Source organism: Schistocerca gregaria, chromosome 4 (assembly GCF_023897955.1).
Source record: "Schistocerca gregaria isolate iqSchGreg1 chromosome 4, iqSchGreg1.2, whole genome shotgun sequence".
NCBI lineage: Eukaryota > Metazoa > Arthropoda > Insecta > Orthoptera > Acrididae > Schistocerca > Schistocerca gregaria.
The window spans coordinates 521,589,952-521,611,780 of NC_064923.1; the positions used below are offsets into that span (position 1 = coordinate 521,589,952).

The following is a 21,829-nucleotide window of genomic DNA, read 5'->3' on the forward strand; positions in this document are numbered from 1 at the left end:
ACACTTTGTGTCCAAATGTTTGGGTTTTTATAAAATGACTTCTTTTTGGTTCTTTATTTTTTTGAAATAGCCCTTTTAGGTTCAAACAAATTATTTCAGCCATTTTTGGAGTCTTTTGACAAAAAAATTTTAGTATGATTGTGACACAGCTATTCTACTCCTTTGTGAAAAATAAACAATTAATTATTCCTTATATTGACACTTGGAAGTTGCATAAACAATTGAGATATTAACCTTGCTACACTTATTTTCTTTTTTTGTAGTATTTTAATGAAAAGTTCTGTTATGAAAAATTATTGGCATGTGTCGCTCACATAAAACCACACACTTGAGATATGTACATATGTATCACCACAATCTGTGGCCTCACAGTACAATTAATGAGAAATTGTATATTACATTTTGATATTGCAGTGCACACAGTTAATCGCATTTCTGTTTTGTACTTTGAAACTTTTTTGATTGTGATTCAGTATATTTTTGTATGTTGAGAAATATTTCTCTACAGAACAAGAGGCCAGTAATGAATGTTTCATTGAGGCAGTTGCTAGTGGCCCCCCAATACAATTCATATTCAAACTCTTGTCTTGAATAATTGTGTGCACTTTCTTGCTATCTTAATATCCAGGATTCTTCAGAAGAATATTCCTTAATTTAATAATGTATGCTGTAGCCACTGAAGTAGGTTTTTTCTCCAGACAAATCTGCATCTCAGAGATGATCTCTACAACATCTTCCAGTGGTGCAGGTAGGCATTGAATTGTATCAGGTAGATTTTGGCAGTGAGCTCTTAAAACTGGCAAGGATGCAACATTATTATTATTCTTAAGGGCTGTCTTGGCTTTTTCAAAAAAATATGATTCACAAGAGTGAACTTTGTCTAATACCTCTCTGACTTTTTGGTAGTGTTTGGCATAACATAAAGCTGATAAAAACTGAGTACACCAATGTCTAAGTGTGGGTTTATGTGGGAAGAGAATGTTTATAGTTATTTCCTTAAAGGACCGAATGCAGGTTTACCTAACCTCAGGATAATGCTTTCTGGCTTCCTATGCCAGGTGGTGTAGATCTGTGGCAACACAAATGCAAGGAGTCATCCTGGCATAGAAAATTCTTTCAGTGTTACTGCCACTTTTAAGAAATATAGGCAGCACTGTATGTCACGAACTGTAAAACATCTCATCAGTGTCATCTACTAAAAGTAACATGCATAGGGCATCCCTGACATTGTGGACTGCAGTATTGTGTTTCACCTTCTTCAATTCTTTACACAGGAGTAGGTGGGTTTTTCATAGTGTAATGTAATCAAATTTTCCCACAACAACATTCACTATAAACCTACCACAATTTTCAGTAGTCTTGTCAACTGAAAGCCAGTTATAGTTGTCACCAGTGCTCTTTCATCAGCAACAGCCTTTCCATACACCTGTCTCAAGTGATTTTTGCACAGTATTGACTCATCTGGTAAGTTGCATTCGCTTATACTTTCCAGGAAGCCCTTAAAAGTAGGATTCTTTAGTGCAGTCTATGGCACATTAGCTGACACTAAAACTTCACGCAGGTCAAGATTCAAGCTGTACACTACTTGTCATACAGGAAATTACTGGCTGAATTTGTTGTTTGTTGGTTTCCCTGGTGATACTCATAATGTGAGCTGTGGAATGTTTATGTTGAAGAAAATGTGACTTTTTATCATGGCATACATAAAGTTAAAACATACAATCATGAAGAAGCAGACAGTAACTAAAAAAAGAAGAATGTGATCGTGTAAAATGTCAACTTCAATTATTTTATCACTTATGCATGTCAGTAGACTAATTTTAAATTTTGATTTGAACATCCAAGGGAAAAACAATAGCAAGAAGACTGGTATGTAAAATGAATCATAAAAATACTTTACTTAATTTTACAGACTTGGCAAAATATTACTCAGCTGTCAGTTGTGAGACTGGAGCCTTCACCAATGCACTGGTGGCACAGACCAGTTTTTGATTATTTCTGTTTAGCCATGACAAAACTACACTTAAAGAATACTATTCAGCACATGTCAACACACCATGCAACTTTGCTTCATATCTACAAAAATGAGCAGAGTCACTTGCCACTGATTTGTTTCTTTAATATACCTCTCTATTGTCAGACAGCATTTAAGTAAAGGCTGACTCAGTTTTTCCCCAAAGAAGCAAGAATTTTTTATTTCAGTGAGGGCCATGTTTCTTATAAAAATAACTAGAATCAAGTGTCACCAATGCAGCAACATGATGATGCATTATTGAGTTATAGAGACAAGTGACATTGCACGATACATGCTTTAAGTGCAGTATATGACTTTATTTGTTATGTATTTTCCTCAAATATGCAAATTCATGTTATTGATTTTCTTTAGTTATAATTCAGAAAATCTATTCAAAAATCATATTTTTCTGCAAAAATGCCCCTTAGTCCTTACCTTTTCTGCAAAAGTCTTATTTAACCTCTTCTAAGCCTCTACGTTCAGCATTTGGCAGGTTCTATGAGGATAAAAACTCCGAAATCAGGTACTAACAATAATGGAGGTTACATAGCATCTCTTCTAAGGCATTAAAGCTGATATTCAAGTATGCATGCAATTCCTTGGTCCTAATATGCCAGTAATCATAGGTGGAATGACAGAGACACTGTTCATTATGAGGGATTGCTGCTATTCTGAGTTGACTGGGGCATGGTTCATCCTACAGATTGGTTTCAGTACCACTGATATGCAATACACACTACCTCACATCTATGTAACATTTACATACACTTTTATCAAGATATGGTGGATTTAAATTAAATTGGCACAATGTGTTCAGCACATATCTGTTTTATATGCACCTCAGTGTCAGACACCATTGTGGAATGTATTCCTGTTGCTTTGTCTGTCTCAGGACAACAAAACCAACAGAATATTAGCAGTAAGATTTAAAAAGATAGCAGTACACCAACATAATCTGTCTTGTTCTGCAGTCAGCTCCAAATGCTATTTCTCTAAATTTTCTCTATATTGCTCCTAAAAACAATGTCACTTTTCCTCCATAGTTCCCAATTGAGTCCTCAAAGCATCTCTGTAACACTTGCATGTTGTTTGAACTTACCTATAATAAAATCTAACAGCCTGCCTCTGAATTGCTTTTATGTCTTCCTTTAATCCAACCTAGTTGAGATCCCAAATACTTAAGCAGTATTCAAAAATAGATTACACGGGCATCCTATACGTAGCCTCCTTTACAGATGAACTACACTTTCCTGAAATTCTCCCAATAAACTGAAGTTGACCATTCACCTTCCCTACCACAGTACTGAAACGCTTATTCCATTCCACAGCACTTTGCAATATTACACCTAGTTATTTAATCAAACAATGGAAAACCGAGGATGGAATGTGACAGTGTGGTTTCAGTTGCCTGAGACTGTAGTTGTGTGTGTGAGTTGCATTTTTGTGTTTGTCTCTCTCTCTCTCTCTGTGTGTGTGTGTGTGTGTGTGTGTGTGTGTGTGTGTATGTGTGTGTGTGTGCCCATGTGTGGGCACACGCGTCCATGCTTATGTGTGTCTATTTTTGATGAAGGCGATAATGGCTGAAAGCTATAATTGTGAGAGTCTTTTTGTTGTGCCTATCTGTGACTCGGCATCTCCAATATAGTTATTTAATCAATGTGATTTTGTCTAGTTGGACACTACTAATGCTGTATCCAAACATTATGGGTTTGTTTTTCCTACTCATGTGAATCAACTTATGTTTTCCTATGCTTAGGGCCAGCTGCCATTTATCACACCAACTAGAAATTTGGTCTAAGTCATCTTGTATCAGCTCAGACATACTTCTCTTTCCCTGCAGCTCAGTGGACTACGCTGTGTCTGTCCTCTCCTAGGACATCTGTCCACACATCTACACAATTTTCGAGGTAATCAAACAGTGGAAACTTAAGGTAGGAATGTCGACAATGTAGGAAAAAGCAGATTGCTACTTACCATTAAGAAGGCACTTTAAGTTGCATTTAGACACAATTAAAAGTCACTTACATAAAGCTTTTGGCCACAGCCTTCGTCAGTAAAACAGAGATATACACTATTTGTACATGCAAGCACATCTCATGCACACATGACTGCCAAATCCAGCATTCCAACCCGAGATGCAGGGGTTGGCAGTGATGTGTGCATGATGTGTACTTTCTTGTGTGTGAAATTAGTTAGCTTAACATCAAGCCATTTTACACACATGACCCCCCCCCCCCCCCCACACACACACATACAAAGAACATGTAATAAGTATCCTTGGTGTAAAGAAACAACTGAAAGATTTGAAAACTAATAAATCACCATGTCTGGATAGAATCCCAGTGAAAGTCTCACCCAGTAGAAAGTCTCAAGCAACTGGAAAAAAGCACGGGTGACTCCAGAATATAAGAAGGTTAAAAGAACAAACACAAAAATTACAGATCAATATCCATAACTTCAGTTTGCTTCAGAATCCTTGAAAATACTCTCAGTTTGAATATAATAAATGTTTTTGAAACTGAGAAGCTTGTTTTGATGAATTAGCATGCGTATAGAAAGCATTGCTCATGCAAAACTGAGTTTGCCCTTTTTGCACATGATATACTGTGAACTGTGGATGAAGGGCAACAGGCTGATTCCATATTTCTAGATTTCCAGGAAGTATTTGACAAAGTGCTCCATTGCAGGGTATTAATGAAGGTATGAACAAATGGAATATGTTCACAGATATATGAGTGTCTCAAAGACTTCTTAAGTAATAGGACCCAGTATGTCATCCTTGACAATGAATATTCATCAGAGACAGGAGTGTCAACAGTACTGTCCCAAGGAAGTGTGATAAGATCACTATTGTGCTCTATGTACATAAATGATTTGGCAGAGAGGGTTGGGCACCAATCTGCAGCTGTTTCCTGACAATGCTGTGGTGTATGGTAAGTTGTCAAAGTTGAGTGACTGTAGGAAGATATGAGATAACATAGACAAAATTTGTATTTGATGTGATTAATGTCAGCTAGCTCTAAATGTAGAAAAAATGTTAAGTTAATGTGGATGAGTAGTAAGAATAACCTGTAACATTCAGTTACAGCATTACTGCTCGAAACAGTCAAGTCATTTAAATATCTCAATGTAATGTTGCAAAGTAATATGAAATGGAACGAACACATGAGAACTTTGGTAGGGAAGGTGAATAGTCCACTTCAGTTTATTCAGAGAATTTTAAGAAAGAGTGGTTCACCTGTAAAGGATACTATATATAGGATGCTGTTGTGATCTGTTCTTGAGTACTGCTGTAATATTTAGGATCTGTATCAGGTCAGATTGAAGGAAGACATCAAAGCAATTCAGGGGTGGGCTGCTAGATTTGTTACTCGTATGTCCGAACAACACATAAGTGTTACAGAGATGCTTCAGGAACTCAAATGGGAGTACTTGGAGGAAAGATGAATTTCTTTTTGAGAAGCACTATTGAGAAAATTTAGAGAACTGGCATTTGAAGCTCACTGCCAAGCGATTCTACTGCTGCCAACATATCAGGTGTAGAAGTATGAAACCAAAATTTCCCTACAGATGGTGCCAGCCATCATTGTAGGGCCTGTGAGACCACATCTGCAGGATCATCTGCTTCCTGTAATGGCTGATGACAAATGTCAACACACAGTAACCCAAGTTCCATACATCTGTATCTGCTTCAAACCAATAAGCATGTCAAATTTTGTGCATACAAACTACGATTTACGGACAGCATTGGTTTTCTTTTATCATTTGAAGAAAAAACTACTGCATATTGAATGCTTGTGAAAGCTATTGGCAAACATGCTATTGGGAAAACAAAGTGTTTTGAGTTGCTTAAAAAATTCAAAAGTGGTGGTTTTGATGTGAAAGATGAAAAGTACGGGAAAACACCAAAAATGTTTGAAGACAATGAACTGCAGGCCTTATTGGATGAGGATGATACAGGAACTCGACAGGAACTCATGGAACAATTAAATGTGATGCAGAAAGCCTTTTCTCTTTGGTTTAAATCTATGGGAAAAGTGCAGAAGGTGTGAAAATGGGCTCTGTGTGAACTGAATGAAAGACAGCAAACAAATTGAAAGACCACATGTGAAATACTGCTTGCCAGGTACAAAAGAAAGTTGTTTCTCCATCAAATAGTGATAGATGATGAAAAATAGATATAATTTGAGAATTCTAAGTAGCATAAATCATGGGTGAATCCAGGGAAACCACTGAGAAGACCAAACCACTTTAGAAAGAAGACAACGCTCTGTATTTGTTGGGATCCGAGGGTGTCATCTATTATAAGCTGTTAAAACCTGTTGAAACCATTAACACAAATCGCTTCCAACAGCAAATGATTGATTTAAATTGAGCATTATGTGAAAAATGATCAGAATATGGGATAAAGCAATACAAAGTCATATTGCTTGATGGTAATACCACATTGCACACAGCAAAATGGGTCAGGGAAACGTCCGAGTCATTGAGTTGGGAAATACTATGGCATGTGACTTATTCTCCAGACTTGGCTCCATCCAATTATCATCTATTTGCATCACTGGGACACACACTTTTTTTTTTTTTTTGCTGCTGCTGGAAAGGGGAGAGAAATGTGTAAATGTATAAATACCAATGGAGCTTATTTTTAGTAAAATATTGTTTATCAGATTCAAAGAACAGTAGCTTTGGGTAGTTCTACAAAAAAAGTGGTGGCTTTTGTACTGGCTGTTTTGAGTATCACACTTGTGGTCTGGTTAGGCTCATTTGTTACAGTGCTATAGTGAAATGGGGTGAATGGGGCCACAATGATACAGGGGTGACAGTGGCAGGTTGTGGAGGAGGTGGTGTTGGCTAGGGGTGGTTAGGAAAGCTGTGCTGCAAGATGCAATGTATTTTATTTCATCTTGAGTTATAACATCAGAGTACTGTGATGATCTCTGTAGGTGCATGGTCCACTGGCAGTGCTAATGATGTCAGCAAGTTGAAGTGGCAGGATGGCTGTTTGACATCCACATCCTGCTTTAGTGACATTGCTTACTCCACTCAGCAATGAGCGTCTGAGTTAGCACTATGTGGTCCAGAGTGAGCAGTGCTATCACTGTATATATCCACTGAATTCTATTAGAAGTGCATTGCTCTTGGGTTAAAGCTTGCCCTGGTGCAGAAGGATTGTGACTATGTCACCCTGGTTCGAAATGCTTACCTTCAAGGCAGAAGTTTGGTGTTGCCATGGAGCCTGACAGTCAGTTCATCCATTTTGTAGTTCTAAGTCCACTTAGTTTCGCGAGCTGGTCTGATGGAGTTGACTGACCATTGGAAATTGCTGGCTGTCAAATAATATGATGGAAATTTATGTGGACCTGATGTTGTGAAGGCTGCTGCGAGACTGATCATCACTGTGCTAGAACTACAGAGTATTTGTAGTGGTTAAAAGCATACATTTTGTGTCAATACATTACTTCCATATTCATTCAGATCAGCACCCCTATGTCTCAATGGTGTGGAGGTATTTCACAGGCCAGCTTCTAGTTGCACAGCTTTACTGTGATGTCATCACAATTGTACAATCTAGCCTTGCCACCTTGAAGTGTACAAATAGTCTTGGCAGTGAAATTACATATGAGCACTGCTGTGCATGCTGCTTGCTTCGCACGTGGCTGCAATGAAGCTGTTTTAAATCAGTAGCCTTCAAAATGTAGCAACAGAATTACATACCTCCCCTGTCTGGGAATACCATGATCCTTGGTCTGTATCTACGGCCAGTCTACAACAGAAGACTTCACACGCAAAATTAAAATGTAGTTTATTTACAATTTTCCTCTTACATTAAGCAGCAGAGCTTCCCAGGGGGGCACGTACATTCTCAACCCATCAACACATTCATCCACCCTTATGCTACTACTTAAAACCTCCATTCTTATGTGAAATACCTCTTAAACTTTAATCCTCCAAAACATTAAACAACTGTTTGCATGGATAGCCCCTCATTGAGAACTTACAGAATCTTTTACTTCAAGCAACAATTCTTATTTCAATACCATTCAAAATTCCTTGTCTTTCAAATCACAGTTAGTTATATACTACCAATACAACTCTCTTGTTACAGTATCAAGCTTCTTGCACCACTGGTACTTTCTGGTGTATGAATGGATATTCAATCCCATGGTATCTGATGTGATAAAGGATCACATAGAGGAGCAGCCCTCCACCTAAGGTAGATGAAAGCTATGCAAAACAGTTGACACTGAAATTGTACCTGTGATTGTGATGCTATCGGTCTTGATATGTGCTACTTTTCCTACTAAAATTTGCTCCAGTCAAACACATCCCTATTGCATGTCTGTTAGCCTGTTTAAGGATAGGATTATGTTAGGCTTCAATGTTTGTTCAGATAGGTCTCATTTCTCACTAGAAGGATTAGTAGTGGCTCCACTGGGCAGCAAAACTGTGGCTGCATAACATTCAGCTCAGTTTCACTTGTAATAAAGGCTGACAGACAAAAGACCTGCCCTGTTATGTCGAAGTCCAGCCCGTTAATAATTATTCCACTCATTTGCAGTTCCAAGCGTTATCAGCTATTCCAACCACCATTGTCTTATCCAAAATATCCTTCTGAGCATGTGTAGCTTGCAGGTCCTGGATTATGCTATTTACTGTCATCCATACCAGGCCTAACCTATTGGTTAGGGATTGCAGTCATTTCCATATATCCAAAAAACTTATGTGTAAAAGATAACACTACTTGATATCCAGCATGAGTCCTGTTGAATGGTCCAAAGACATCCAGCTCAATAATTTTAAAGGGTTCCATTGCTCCTGGTAACTTCTGCAGTGGTATTAACTTATGGCTCATATCTACCTACTGCACCCATGGTATCCGCATCTTCTGCTACTTGTCTATTCATTTTCCTACAACCTCCATAGTCTGACAATATGTAGTCATGAGCTTATTTCAGCAATTCATATTTTAATTTCACTGACACTACTACCTGCTGCCCCATCCTCATTGTTTTACAACCTGTTCCAGCAGGAAATAATGGCTGCAACAAATACTGTTTACGCTCCATGTCATCCCATTATGCTGCTAGCCATTGTGATAGGTCGTGACTGGGTGTCTGAATTAATTCTACCTTCTGGCTTGAATTGTCCACATATGTATGTCTCTTACCAGACTAGTGTATGAATTCATACTTGAACTCACCTAACATCAGATGCTCATTTAGTCAGCTTACTAGAAGGGTCCATAATCCTCAAAAATCGCTAGAGCTGTATGGTCAGTTACCACTTTAAACTTTTTTCGATGCAAATAACAAGGGAATCGGTGATTACATATGTCACACTAAACATCTCTTTTTCTGTTTTGGGGTAGCTCCGTGCTCTGTTCAACTGCCTATAGACATATGCTACTGGATGTTCCTCTCTAATTACTAACTGACTGAGAACATGCCCAGTAGCTTCATTAAAAGTGTGGTTGACAAGATAAACACTTTGTAGTAGTCCTGAAAGCTATTACTCAAGATGATGTTAAGTCTCCTTGTAACTTATCAGATGCAACATGACATTCCTTAGCTTTAGTCCCCTTTTGACAGTTGTGTAATTGGTGCTGTTAAATCTATAAACCTTTTTTTTATGAATTTTCTATAATAATTCTGTAACCCAGAAAAAGACCATAACTCCATGGTACATTATTTGGAACTGGAAATTTCCATACTGCCTATAACAAACTTGGATCCATCTTGACCTAACATTCCCTGAACATGTAACTTCTTTCAATGAAAAGAGAAAGTTTTCCATTGTTAATGTTAAATCTGCTGGTTGTAAACTTCTGAAAACTTCTTGCAAATGTTGTGTATGCTCTGCAGTGTCCTCCACAGAAACTGTTGTATCATCTAAGTATACCATGTGCTGGTTAGGTGAGGTTTCAGTCCCCTCAGTACTGCACCCAGCAAATGCTGAAACATTGCTGAATCATTTTTTAACCAAAACCAGCATCCTATGATACTGAAAATCACCACAGGAGACCAAGAACGCTGATTTTGGATGGTCCTCCAGGTATTCCCCTATTTGGTGGCACCCATTCCTCAGATATAAGGTAATTTCTATAATGTTTTCGATTGGATATAGATTGTTTGTAGTTTTGTTGTGAAGATTCTGTAGTCACAACAGAATCCATATCTTTTGATTTCATCTGGAGACTTTTTGGCACAACTACCATAGGTGCACTCCATTTACCAGTACTTTCCTCTAACACCCCACTTTCCTCTATTATCGAATCTGCTAGCTGTTGATAAATGAATTCATCTAGTGCTGGTTGCAAACATCTCTGTATAAAGTAAGTTCTGTGTTATACCAGAAATCAGTTTCTGTAGGAATATGATGATGTGTTACAGGTATTGCTAGCAAAGGTCCTCAAGGAAAAAAAAAATTCTCAACTTTAGACTATAATTCCTCCACCTCCAATCTGTTCGATTCTCTAAGATGCTCCAACTTCCTAAACAATGTAGTTCTATTGTCAGTTTATGCACTACCTTGCTGCAGACTCTCCAGGTTCCTATCTGCATCATCTTGAACCTCCAAATTAGGTACCAACATTCCTTTGGTGAGCTGTACTCCATCAGCAGCAAATTATTATAAATTAATGGCTACTAATTTCCCATACAGTTCCTTCCATACATATACTATTCTTCTGCTTACAAAGCAACATGATGTGTGTTAATACTTTACTTTCTGCCAGTGGTTCTACTAAGCATAATGCATTAACCAGCCATTCTATTCCTACATTTAACCGGACCAACTTCCTTGTACCTTGCAGCACAGCAGAAACCAAATTAATCCTTAGATTTGTTGACTGGAGTTTGAGTGGTTAACCCAGTAAGATTGATGCACCAGGCATCCATATTTAACTGCTAACTGTCTCCCCTAGCTGGACTGTAGCCCCTCAAAGTTTAGTTGCATGTTGCTAAATACCAATTTTGGCATGCAGCATTATCAGAAAGTCTGTTCCTTAGATTACGCAGTAACCATAACTTACTTGAACCATGTCTCTCCATTGCTTAAAATGCTGCATTCCCACCAGAAAAAATATCTTTAGTGAACCCAAAGACTCCACATGGAGATTGAGAATGTGCAATGGCAGGGTTTCACTAATGGGGAGGCAGTTCAAGCATAGGTTAATAAAATGGTGTATCTGAAAGCAGATAATGCAGACCTAGGTAATGTTCTTGCTGCTTGAATGGTGGGGGGGGGGGGGGGGGGATGGGAAGAATTGGAATTAGATGAGCAACTTACTCCTTAATTAGATCCACCCACAGCTGGTTTGATCATGCCCTTCCCTGGGAAGATGACTGTTGACTGTCTTTTTTGGATGGGCAGACTTATGAATTAGAGGAAAGTGGGGAGGAAAATTGAGGCACATTTCATGAAAATCCAGTGTTACCTAATGGTTTTCTGCTGAGAAGTTGCACCCCACATGAGCAAACCAACTGCAAATATAACAGATGTTACTTATGGTTTAGGTAATTGGGATATGCATGGCTCTGTTTGAAAAGAATAGCTTGATAATGTCATAGGCCAAGCTGTGCATGTCTCCTTTCATGCCTAGCAGCTACCTCACAGTAAACAATAACCTGAAGATGTGATACTGCAGTCAAATAGCCTATGCAGTGGCTAGAGTTGTGAATTAATGAAATAATAAAAACATATAAGATAAAAGATAAATGAATCATTAATAAAAAGGGCCCTAATAAACATCTACAATTGATATAGAATAATATCTTGAATAATGTTTATACAAGAAAGTAAAACTCAGATAAAGGGAAAGTGGTCCTTTTACATCCAGTTATGGTGCAGACAGAAAATAGCATAATCAAATGCAATAAATTTGCACTGCAAGCATTATAAGAATGGCAGCAGAATCCCCAAGCTAAACAGTCAGCCGAGATGCAGGAAAGCTAAGTCCATTTTGTGGCCACAATACATGAGATATTCAGAAGTTCAAAACAATTTAAATTTCAACATGATGGTTACAAATTAACAAATGTGAGATAACAAGTAGAAGTTCATAACCTGTCAATTCACAGTTCTGTATTGCAGTCCGAGAAAGAATATCATAGTGGCCATTCATTGCCAAGAATCAATCACTTATATGACTGAATCATGCACATTGCCACAGACAGGTCTGTTTTTTGGTGGAATGAACATAAAAGTGTCTCAAAACTTAAAGTCTTGTAGTGGTCACTCACCACCCAGGATCTACCACCTGTTTGACCGAAAAACACACTGTATGATAGTCAGGTTTGCCTTTTACAAGGACAAACATAAACGAGACCTGAATCATTCTCTTGAGTAGACCTCTGCAAACGTCTGTCTTTACTTGACTCCAGTGTTGTTCTGCCACTACCTGCTTCTCCATTGGCTGAAAACTGTCCCCAACAAAAATACTTCATTCTTAACATCTACAGTTGTGATGTGACTCAACTACACGACTTTCCACACTAAACTAATACATTTCAACAGTATTTAAATTAAATAAATCGTGTGATCATTCATTAAGACTCAGATCATTTTCAGTAAATAGAAATAATAGTTTGTTTGTAAATAAATAAGTCAGCATTCTTGTCTCAATGTGCTCACATTAAGCGACAACAAAATGCTATTAAATTTTGTATGAACAATTAGTTACATCTGCTTGATGGAGGTGTCTGTACTCTTATAATAGTGGTGTCACTAACACATGATATTGAACACTTCTCAAGTTACCATGATTTTGTATTGTCAATTGCAATCAGTGGTTAAGTAAATATCTGGGAGAATGTCCTGGCAAGTTATACTGACCTCATTTCACAGATCATAAATCATATACATTTGTATTACCACAGAATTGCAAAGGAGTGACTGGTTTCTGTGGCTGCATGAACATCACACAGTTAGAATCTGTGCCTTATGTATGTAAAACAGAGATAACAACCACAAAAACAACTATTCCACTCACACACACCACTGTTTGATGAAAGTGCATGCTATGGCCGTGAAGCTGTGCTGTGTGGAAGTCAACTGTGCTGTCATCAAACACCAGACAATGTCCTCAGGTACTTCTGTCACCACTCTATTGCAATCCAGAGTGAGTGGGGTGAATGTGGTGTAGTCGTGGTGTAGAGGTGGTGGAGTGGCAGGTTGTGGAGGAATTAGTGCTGACCAAGGGTGCATACAAAAACTCAGCTGCAAGATATGATGTATTTTATTTTGCCTTGAGTTACACTGTCAGAGTTCTACAACATCCCTGGACATGCCCTCTGCAGGCTCATGTTTGAAGTCCATGGCCGGCTTCTCTGACACTGTTTACCCCTTTCAGCAGTGTGAACTTGAGCTAGCACTATGTGACCTGGAGTGAGGAGGATCCTGGGCATGTTTAAAACAATACTGCAGATCTCCATGATGTGGAATAGTTTGCAGTCCAGCTTATAATTACGTGTCCTTTCCACAATGTCACGCAGATGATGTTGTTTGCGATGAATTATTTCAGTATAAATACAACTGGCACATTTGTTATGTGATTATCAAATTGTGGTAAAGGTACCTTGGTTACTAATTTCAAAAATGAATACAGCTGTATCCTTATTAGGAAATGTGACATGACATGAATCATCAGTAAAACCAAATAGAAAACAAAAAGGATGAAACTGTAAATACAAAATTGTTTGATGTTATAAAATAAATAGTAATATAAATGTTAACCCCACAGCTGTGAATTGACCTTACATAGGAGCCTCACAGCAGTTAATTGGCCTTACAGGAGAAGAACAACTTGAACAATAGGTTTAGTCAGAATCTCTCTGTGAAAATTATCCTAGGTTTCACCCATATTTCTTCTTATAAGTTCATATTGTGCCATTATGTTTTCTCTTCTAGTTTCCCTAAATTATCTATAGTTAACTTCTGATACTGGTTTCCTAAAGCTTCATATATTCAATGATTGTAGCCTTCTGAGTTCCTTTCAGCCTTGCAAAAAATTATTTTCCTTCTGGCAGCATATAAGTAGAAATTGTTCTGCCTTTTTATGTTCTTTAAATTCTTCTTATATTCTTTAAATGTTGAACATATTACCTATGACATGTTTCTTGAATAAACATAAATTACAAATAAAGTGACAGATTGGATTAATGCAGATACTCACTACCTTCTGGTAAAGCCGAGGAGCTGAATGCTTTATAATACATTTTTTAGTGATCTTATGGCTGTACAGAGAAGTTGTGGGGAATTCGTTGTATTCAAATTTCCCTCACATTTGGACCTTCAGTCAGAGAAAGAATTATGTAAAATGAGTGTCTGAAATGGTAAGGATATATTTCACATGTTAAATGTGAAGATAATGCTACATATTAAGATGTTAATTTTAAGCACATCAAAATAATATCAGGTAAATATCATAAGAGTCTTATATAATTTTGCAAGGTATTTATTTAATACCTCTACAGACTGAATTTCAAAAATCTTATCACTGTATGTGGTTTTATACAGCAGTCAACTTGAAGCTGAAAGTGGATACAAAATATGATCAAGCATTTGTAGATAAGCAAATGAGCAGTCATGAGTTTAATCAGAAGCTACAATTTGCAGGACATTCATCAAAAAACACATACGTTGACATATTTATCAAGGTAAAAATCTCAGCTATTCTTATGCAATGTAGTATACCTATAAACTGTAATATCATAAAAATGTTAACAATAAAGCTTGAATTCATCTCATTCATTTTCAACTATTCAGTTGATAAAATCTCTCTCTTTCTCCCTCTCTCTCTCTCTCTCTCTCTCTCACACACACACTCTCTCTCTGCCTGGCCTTAAAGAATGTGTTACCATGATATGTTATGAGAAGCTTCTTAAGAAACAGTACCTATTTCAGTTGATAAACAGATACTAATCTGAGTTTACTTGGTTGCTGGGAGGACAATTAAGTCTTCCATAATTAATGTTATAAAATCTTATTGGTAGAATTCTTAGTTATATCTTATCCTGCTTGTGGCATCAAAATTTGTTTTCAGACAATAACTGAAATAACAAGAAAAGTGATATTGGTGACTCGTATTTTCAAATATTCCTTCATCCACAGTAAAGATAATTAATTATTGTATCATTGCAAAGCTGAGTAAAATAGATATCAGTACCAATTGTCCTGAAACACAATTAAAATTGCTGTAACACAAAAAGGCACAGAACCCAGTAGATACACTGTTTGGTGGAATATGGAATTTCCTAGTGAATTATTTCTGCTCTGAGCAGCATTTATAGAGTTCATTGCTCTAGGAAAAAAATAATCAAAGGTAGACTTCCGACCTTTTGCAGATTTATTAGTCATTATTTACATAAGATCTATACAAGTTTACACATTTTCTCTTGTGATGTCTAACTGCTCATGTACACTGAATGAGGGAGACCTCAGCTTGTCTACAGATAAAGTTTTCTATGTCAACTACCTCATCATCAATGACAAATTATGTCCACACAGTAATTTGTTCAGGTTTCAGGAAGAAATATTTTGCTAGATACTTGATGTGGTGAGTAAAATGGAAGTGTTAAGATTTTGTAAGCTTAAATGCGAAAAATGAGCAATATTACGAAAGTGTGAGGTTTTTCATACAGGATTCTTTTCCTGAGTCACAATGATGAACCCAGCATTCAATGAATGTGATCATTTGCTTGAAAACTTCCATGTACTGGTACATTCTCAATGTTTCCACCTATATTTTAGTGGTTTTGTAAAACACCTGTACCTTTGTGCAGGATTTTTTATGATGGGAGTGGGGACCTGAGGTAAATAACTGATGAGACTGAGCTGAATACCATTTATTAACAAAAACATTCTTTAGATGAAGCTAGTACTCCTGGCAAGCTACAGGGCTCTGGCCTCATGGTTGCAGGACCATTGGGTCAGTAGTCCATACCAGACATCATGTTTTTTCCAGTCATAAGTACTGATCTCAGCCAGGAACTAAAACAGGTATAAGGTAATTGCCCATTTACATGTTCCCAGAGCCTTTAACCACAGTGAACAGTACTTAACCCAACAGTGATACACGCAGCCTATGGATGTACTGCAGAGAGTTAAAATTGGATTCAAATAATTAAAAACAGTTTCATTTCCTTTAAGGTCTCAACAAAAATTTTAAAACATCTATTCTGACAGAATGATTGAAATTATGTCTTTAAAGTATACCCAATCATTAATAAAAGCTGTACTCCATAAAACATCAGTTTTGCCCATGGGCAAGAATCACTCACAGAAAGAAACATTCCACACGGGAAAAATATATTAAAAACAAAGATTCCATGACTTTGTGTGTGTGTGTGTGTGTGTGTGTGTGTGTGTGTGTGTGTGTGTGTGTGTGTGCGTTTGTGTGTGTGTGTGCGCGCGAGTGTATACCTGTCCTTTTTTCCCCCTAAGGTAAGTCTTTCCACTCCTGGGATGGAATGAGTCCTTACCCTCTCCCTTAAAACCCAAATCCTTTCGTCTTTCCCTCTCCTTCCCTCTTTCCTGATGAAGCAACTGTTGGTTGCGAAAGCTTGAAATTCTGTGTGTGTGTTTTTTATTGTGGCTATCTACCAGTGTTTTCCTGTTATACACACTTAAAATCTTATGGGGTACCACTATCACAACTTTAATGTTTAATTATTATAATTCTTAAACCGCATAACACCTTGTCCAATGGTGTGATTACACAGAATACTTTCACTGCGTTGCCAATGTGGGGCCAGATGCTAACGCTTTAATAATTTAGCAAAATTGGGTCACCTTTTGCATAGACAACACATGTTCTCATATAAGGGTATAAAGCAACACTGCCAGTCCATACTGCAGTGAACAAAATAGAATAAATGGACAGACCACAACTTTCTGTAACTTTGGCAAACCAGATCAGTCACAAAAAGTGACATGACATGATGGAACAACTAAAAGGGCCACACTTCATGAGACCAATTTTTATCAGAGTCAAACAACACTAACCTTGTTCTGCTTTGATAGGTGCTGCACAAAATGTGTAGCACCCAGTGCTATTTGATCTGGAGTGCTGACTGTTCAGCAGTTTAAGCAGTTCCAAATGTTGGCTGTTGGTAATACAATCAGACCATCTTGCACTACTTAGCCCAATTCTTCATCAAAAGTGAGCACATGGATACACAATGAAACTAAAGGGTTCAGTAATGGATCACAATGCAAATGCATCTGCATGCATCACCCAGTATCATCCTAGAGGGCACACTTGGACAAATCTGACTGATGGCTACAGCAACATAAAAAACACTCATAGAGAAACATTATAAAACGTCAGTGCACCACAAAATTATATATATATATATATATATATATATATATATATATATATATATATATAAAATTGTGTGTGTGTGTGTGTGTGTGTGTGTGTGTGTGTGTGTGTGTGTGTGTGTTATTTTATTGTGCCTGTCTACCGGCGCTTTCCCGCTTGGTAAGTCTTGGAAATATGTCTGCTTGTGTCTGTGGATGTGCGGATGGATATGTGTGTGTGTGTGCGAGTGTACACCTGTCCTTTTTTTCCCCTAAGGGAAGTCTTTCCGCTCCCGGGATTGGAATGACTCCTTACCCTCTCCCTTAAAACCCACATCCTTTCATTTTTCCCTCTCCTTCCCTCTTTCCTGACGAAGCAACTGCCAGTTGCGAAAGCTCGTAATTCTGTGTGTGTGTTTGTGTGTTTTGTTCATGTGCCTGTCTGCCGGCGCTTTCCCGCTTGGTAAGTCTTGGAATCTTTGTTTTTAATATATTTTTCCCATGTGGAAGTTTCTTTCTGTTTTATATATATATATATATATATATATATATATATATATATATATATATATATATATATATATATATATATATATAAAGAAACTTCCACATGGGAAAAATATATTAAAAACAAAGATTCCAAGACTTACCAAGCGGGAAAGCGCCGGCAGACAGGCACATGAACAAAACACACAAACACACACACAGAATTACTAGCTTCCGCAACCGATGGTTGCTTCTTCAGGAAGGAGAGGGAAAGACGAAAGGATGTGGGTTTTAAGGGAGAGGGTAAGGAGTCATTCCAATCCCGGGAGCGGAAAGACTTCCCTTAGGGGAAAAAAAGGACAGGTGTACACTCGCACACACACACACACACTTCCCCTAAGGGAAGTCTTTCCACTCCCGGGATTGGAATGACTCCTTACCCTCTCCCTTAAAACCCACATCCTTTCGTCTTTCCCTCTCCTTCCTGAAGAAGCAACCATCGGTTGCGAAAGCTAGTAATTCTGTGTGTGTGTTTGTGTGTTTTGTTCATGTGCCTGTCTGCCGGCGCTTTCCCGCTTGGTAAGTCTTGGAATCTTTGTGTATATATATATATTTTCCAAGACTTACCAAGCGGGAAAGTGCCGGTAGACAGGCACAATAAAATAACACACACACAAAATTACGAGCTTTTGCAACCGGCGGTTGCTTCGTCAGGAAAGAGGGAAGGAAAAGGAAAGATGAAAGGATGTGGGTTTTAAGTCATTCCAATCCCGGGAGCGGAAAGACTTACCTTAGGGGGAAAAAAGGATAGGTATATACTCACACACACACACACACACACACACACACACACACACACATCCATCCATACATCCATAAATCCTGTCATCTTTCCTTTTCCTTCCATCTTTCCTGACGAAGCAACCGCCGGTTGCGAAAGCTTGCAATTTTGTGTGTGTGTGTTTGTTTGTTATTTTATTGTGCCTGTGTATATATATATATATATAATCTTCTTTCAATACATAATGTCCACTTTTGCATTATCAGCACCACAGGCATAATAAAAAAATTCCCTTAGATGGATAATTCAAAGAACTATGTGGAATCTACAGTTCACTACCGCCAGCTGGTACTGTGTACCCGAAAGAAAAACTTATATTTGACACTCCATGCTCCGGTGCCATACTACCATACACCACATAAGTGGCTCAAAACAGGAGATCTTATGATAAGTAATTCACAGAGCCAACTTCCACTATTTGCTTGCGCCAGGCACTCCTCATTTCTCAGGGAGAACACTCTGACAACAACACAGAGGTGATCTGCAGGCCAGTGGCACCCAAGTCAGGTGGATGGATGCGCAAATTCAAACTTCTGGAATGATGACTGTGCAGCATAATCTCTCTCTCTCTCTCTTCCTCCCCCACCCACAAAACTTCTGCGTACCCCCAAAGGGAAGGAATGAAAATTAACTTCAGCTGCTTATCCATCATAGGGCTCAATGTGGAAGATACGGGCTTGCACAGCCTTCTCACTCTTATTATCCTGCAATTGTACTGTAACTGAAGTGTGTAAACACTGAATAACAGTGTCCTCTAAAGTGGGGCAACAATTTCTTCGAAATCTTTGTGCAAGCCATACTCATTTCAGTCAAATTTTTGAGGAACACCTTGTCGCCAGGCTGAAATTACAAGGTTGCCTTTTATTATTATAATGGTGCTCACTTGTAAGAAGTGCCACTCTTATGTTGTTTTGCGCTTTCTGCCGTTGTTCCAGATGATAGCAGGAGAAATTTTCAAGGGCGACAGATCATCAATCCCCCATAAATTAGGCACATAAGCAAATGTCAAATGTGCAGGTGTGTTCAGATGGAAAATACAAGCCATGCCACATTCTGTGCCACCAACTAGCAAAAGCTCCAACTATAGATAACACAGAAGAAAATCACAGTGATTCATCTCCGGTGGCATGCATTATTTTTGAAAGCCATGTTGAAAGCATAAGTGAGCCAATTTAATGTCTCATCCCATCCTGTTTGGTTCTGGTGATAACAGGAAATGAGAGTCACCCAGAAATTTTTATTGACTCTTTCTGCAAACGAGAGGTTAGAGTATGTTGATGTTTAACCCCCATACCAAAACAAAAGTTTTTAAGTTCTCTCTATGTGCGACTTGAGTTTATGTCAATATTTAAATTTCTTAATACCTGTGATGGGTTATTATTTTGAGGGTGTTACTCTCATTTTATGTTAAAATTTCATATGAATTTCTCCAAACAGAGATCCAGTTGCTGAAATCATATTGTTGATACACTAATTATTCTCTTGAATTTGAATAAGTTAGCTACAGATTCCCATGATTACTTAATTACAAGAACAGCCAATGTAATTGTACAGATATGTTTTTTGATATTTAGAGGATTTTTGAAACACCTGTACCCTTATCAGTTAGTTTAACTGAGTAATCATTCATAATTGGCATTCAGCTAAATTTAAGAAACATTATTGTCATTAGTTAAAGTATTGAGATGTCTCTTGATTAGTTCCACCATCAGAGACCATCTCCAACATCTTTGTGTGGCTTCTAGATATGTGTGACCACACTGGAACAATCTTTTCCACTTCTCCACAGGTTCATATGCCAGAAGACTGTCCTCAGCAGTGCACAATCTCCATTTTGTCATAAATTTTCTTACAGAAAAAAGTGATAAATCACCATATGCACAGTTATATTATTCACCACAGCAACTCTCTGCTTCTTTTCAGTACATGGTTTATTCATGAGAGACACTCCATCACACTTCTTGTTGTGTCTTCCAGGTTTATGTGAACACAATAAAACATCTTCTTCAGAGTCCCACGTGCAGGAGCATTATACTTATAGAAAATCACAATTTCATTGGAATTTCTCACTGCTGACTTGCAGTTGAAAATGACAAATCACTCTATGTGTGGCCATAATACCCAGCTACATAGCAGCTATTTTATTTATTTTCCTTATAAAAATTCTAACAAGTGACATAACCCAGAAAGTAGTTTTGCTAGGAAGCAACAGTTCCACAGCTACACTTACTTCTTTGTTCACTACAAGTTTTGGAAGTGCTACCCCTTTCCAAATTCTCATTTCCACTCAGATCAGCCAAGCTGTCACCATGCAATGTTACATCATCACTCTCAGCAGGTAGTCTATGGCCATCTCCTCTTGAGAAGCTACATTATTTTGCTGTAGTCACTCCTCCTGATGTTTAACAAAAAGTTGAAGACAGAAAATGCAAGACCAAAGTAACACCCTCAGGAACTCATCTAGTGTTTCGTTATCTACAAGCATTTCTGTGGTAGTAGTTGACAAATGATTTTAAATTTAGGTAGTTAGTTTGTTATTCATACGTACTTTTTTACAAAATGATACAGGTATCTTAACTGAAAATGACCATTAAAAAAATTATCTGGTTTAGGTATGTAGTATTGTTATCTTTTTAAAAAACACTGCAAGAATAAAAGAAACCACTGTGCAAATAGGGGAAGCATTGAGTCACCAACAAACACACGCAAAAGGGGAACAAAAAAGTTGACTGCTTTCAGAATCAACCATTTCTTGAGCTGAATCAATCCTTTATTTAGCCAGGAGAAATGCATGTGCATGCTAATGCGCAGTTGCACAGCCACCCACACAACCACACACACGCAGACCTATGCCCCTATAGGTACATAGTACCAGCTGGATGCGCAGTGCTGTGATTGCACTTTGGCAAGTGGACTGGATGGAGTGGGAGTAGTAAGGGGGGGGGGGGGGGGGGGCACTTGGGTAGAAGAGAGAGGTTGGCATCAGGAAGAGTGGTTGGGTGTGGGTAGATAGCAGCTCAGAGGGAGGAAGCCATTTTTCTGGATAGAAATGTGGGAGGGAGGGGTGGCAAGTGTATGGGCTAAGCATGTGATGCAAGGGTCAGAGCTGGGTGAGAGCAGCACAGAGTGAAGGTGACATGGAGGTATAAATTGGGAGGAATGATAGGACACAGGAAGGTGAA

At 38.1% G+C, this 21,829-nt stretch overlaps 1 protein-coding gene across 2 annotated transcripts in view; it reads left to right on the top strand.

Moving 5' to 3' along the window:
* The window catches only part of LOC126268028 (integrin alpha-PS5-like), a 554,707-nt gene that overhangs the window by 390,322 nt on the left and 142,556 nt on the right, over positions 1-21,829 (top strand). Inside the window, exon 13 of one of the 2 annotated variants that reach the window (XM_049973448.1) lies at positions 14,534-14,673. In XM_049973448.1, coding sequence (XP_049829405.1) covers positions 14,534-14,673 — 140 coding nt within the window. The remainder of the gene's footprint in view (positions 1-14,533; positions 14,674-21,829) is intronic. The other variant, XM_049973449.1, reaches the window with a different exon arrangement.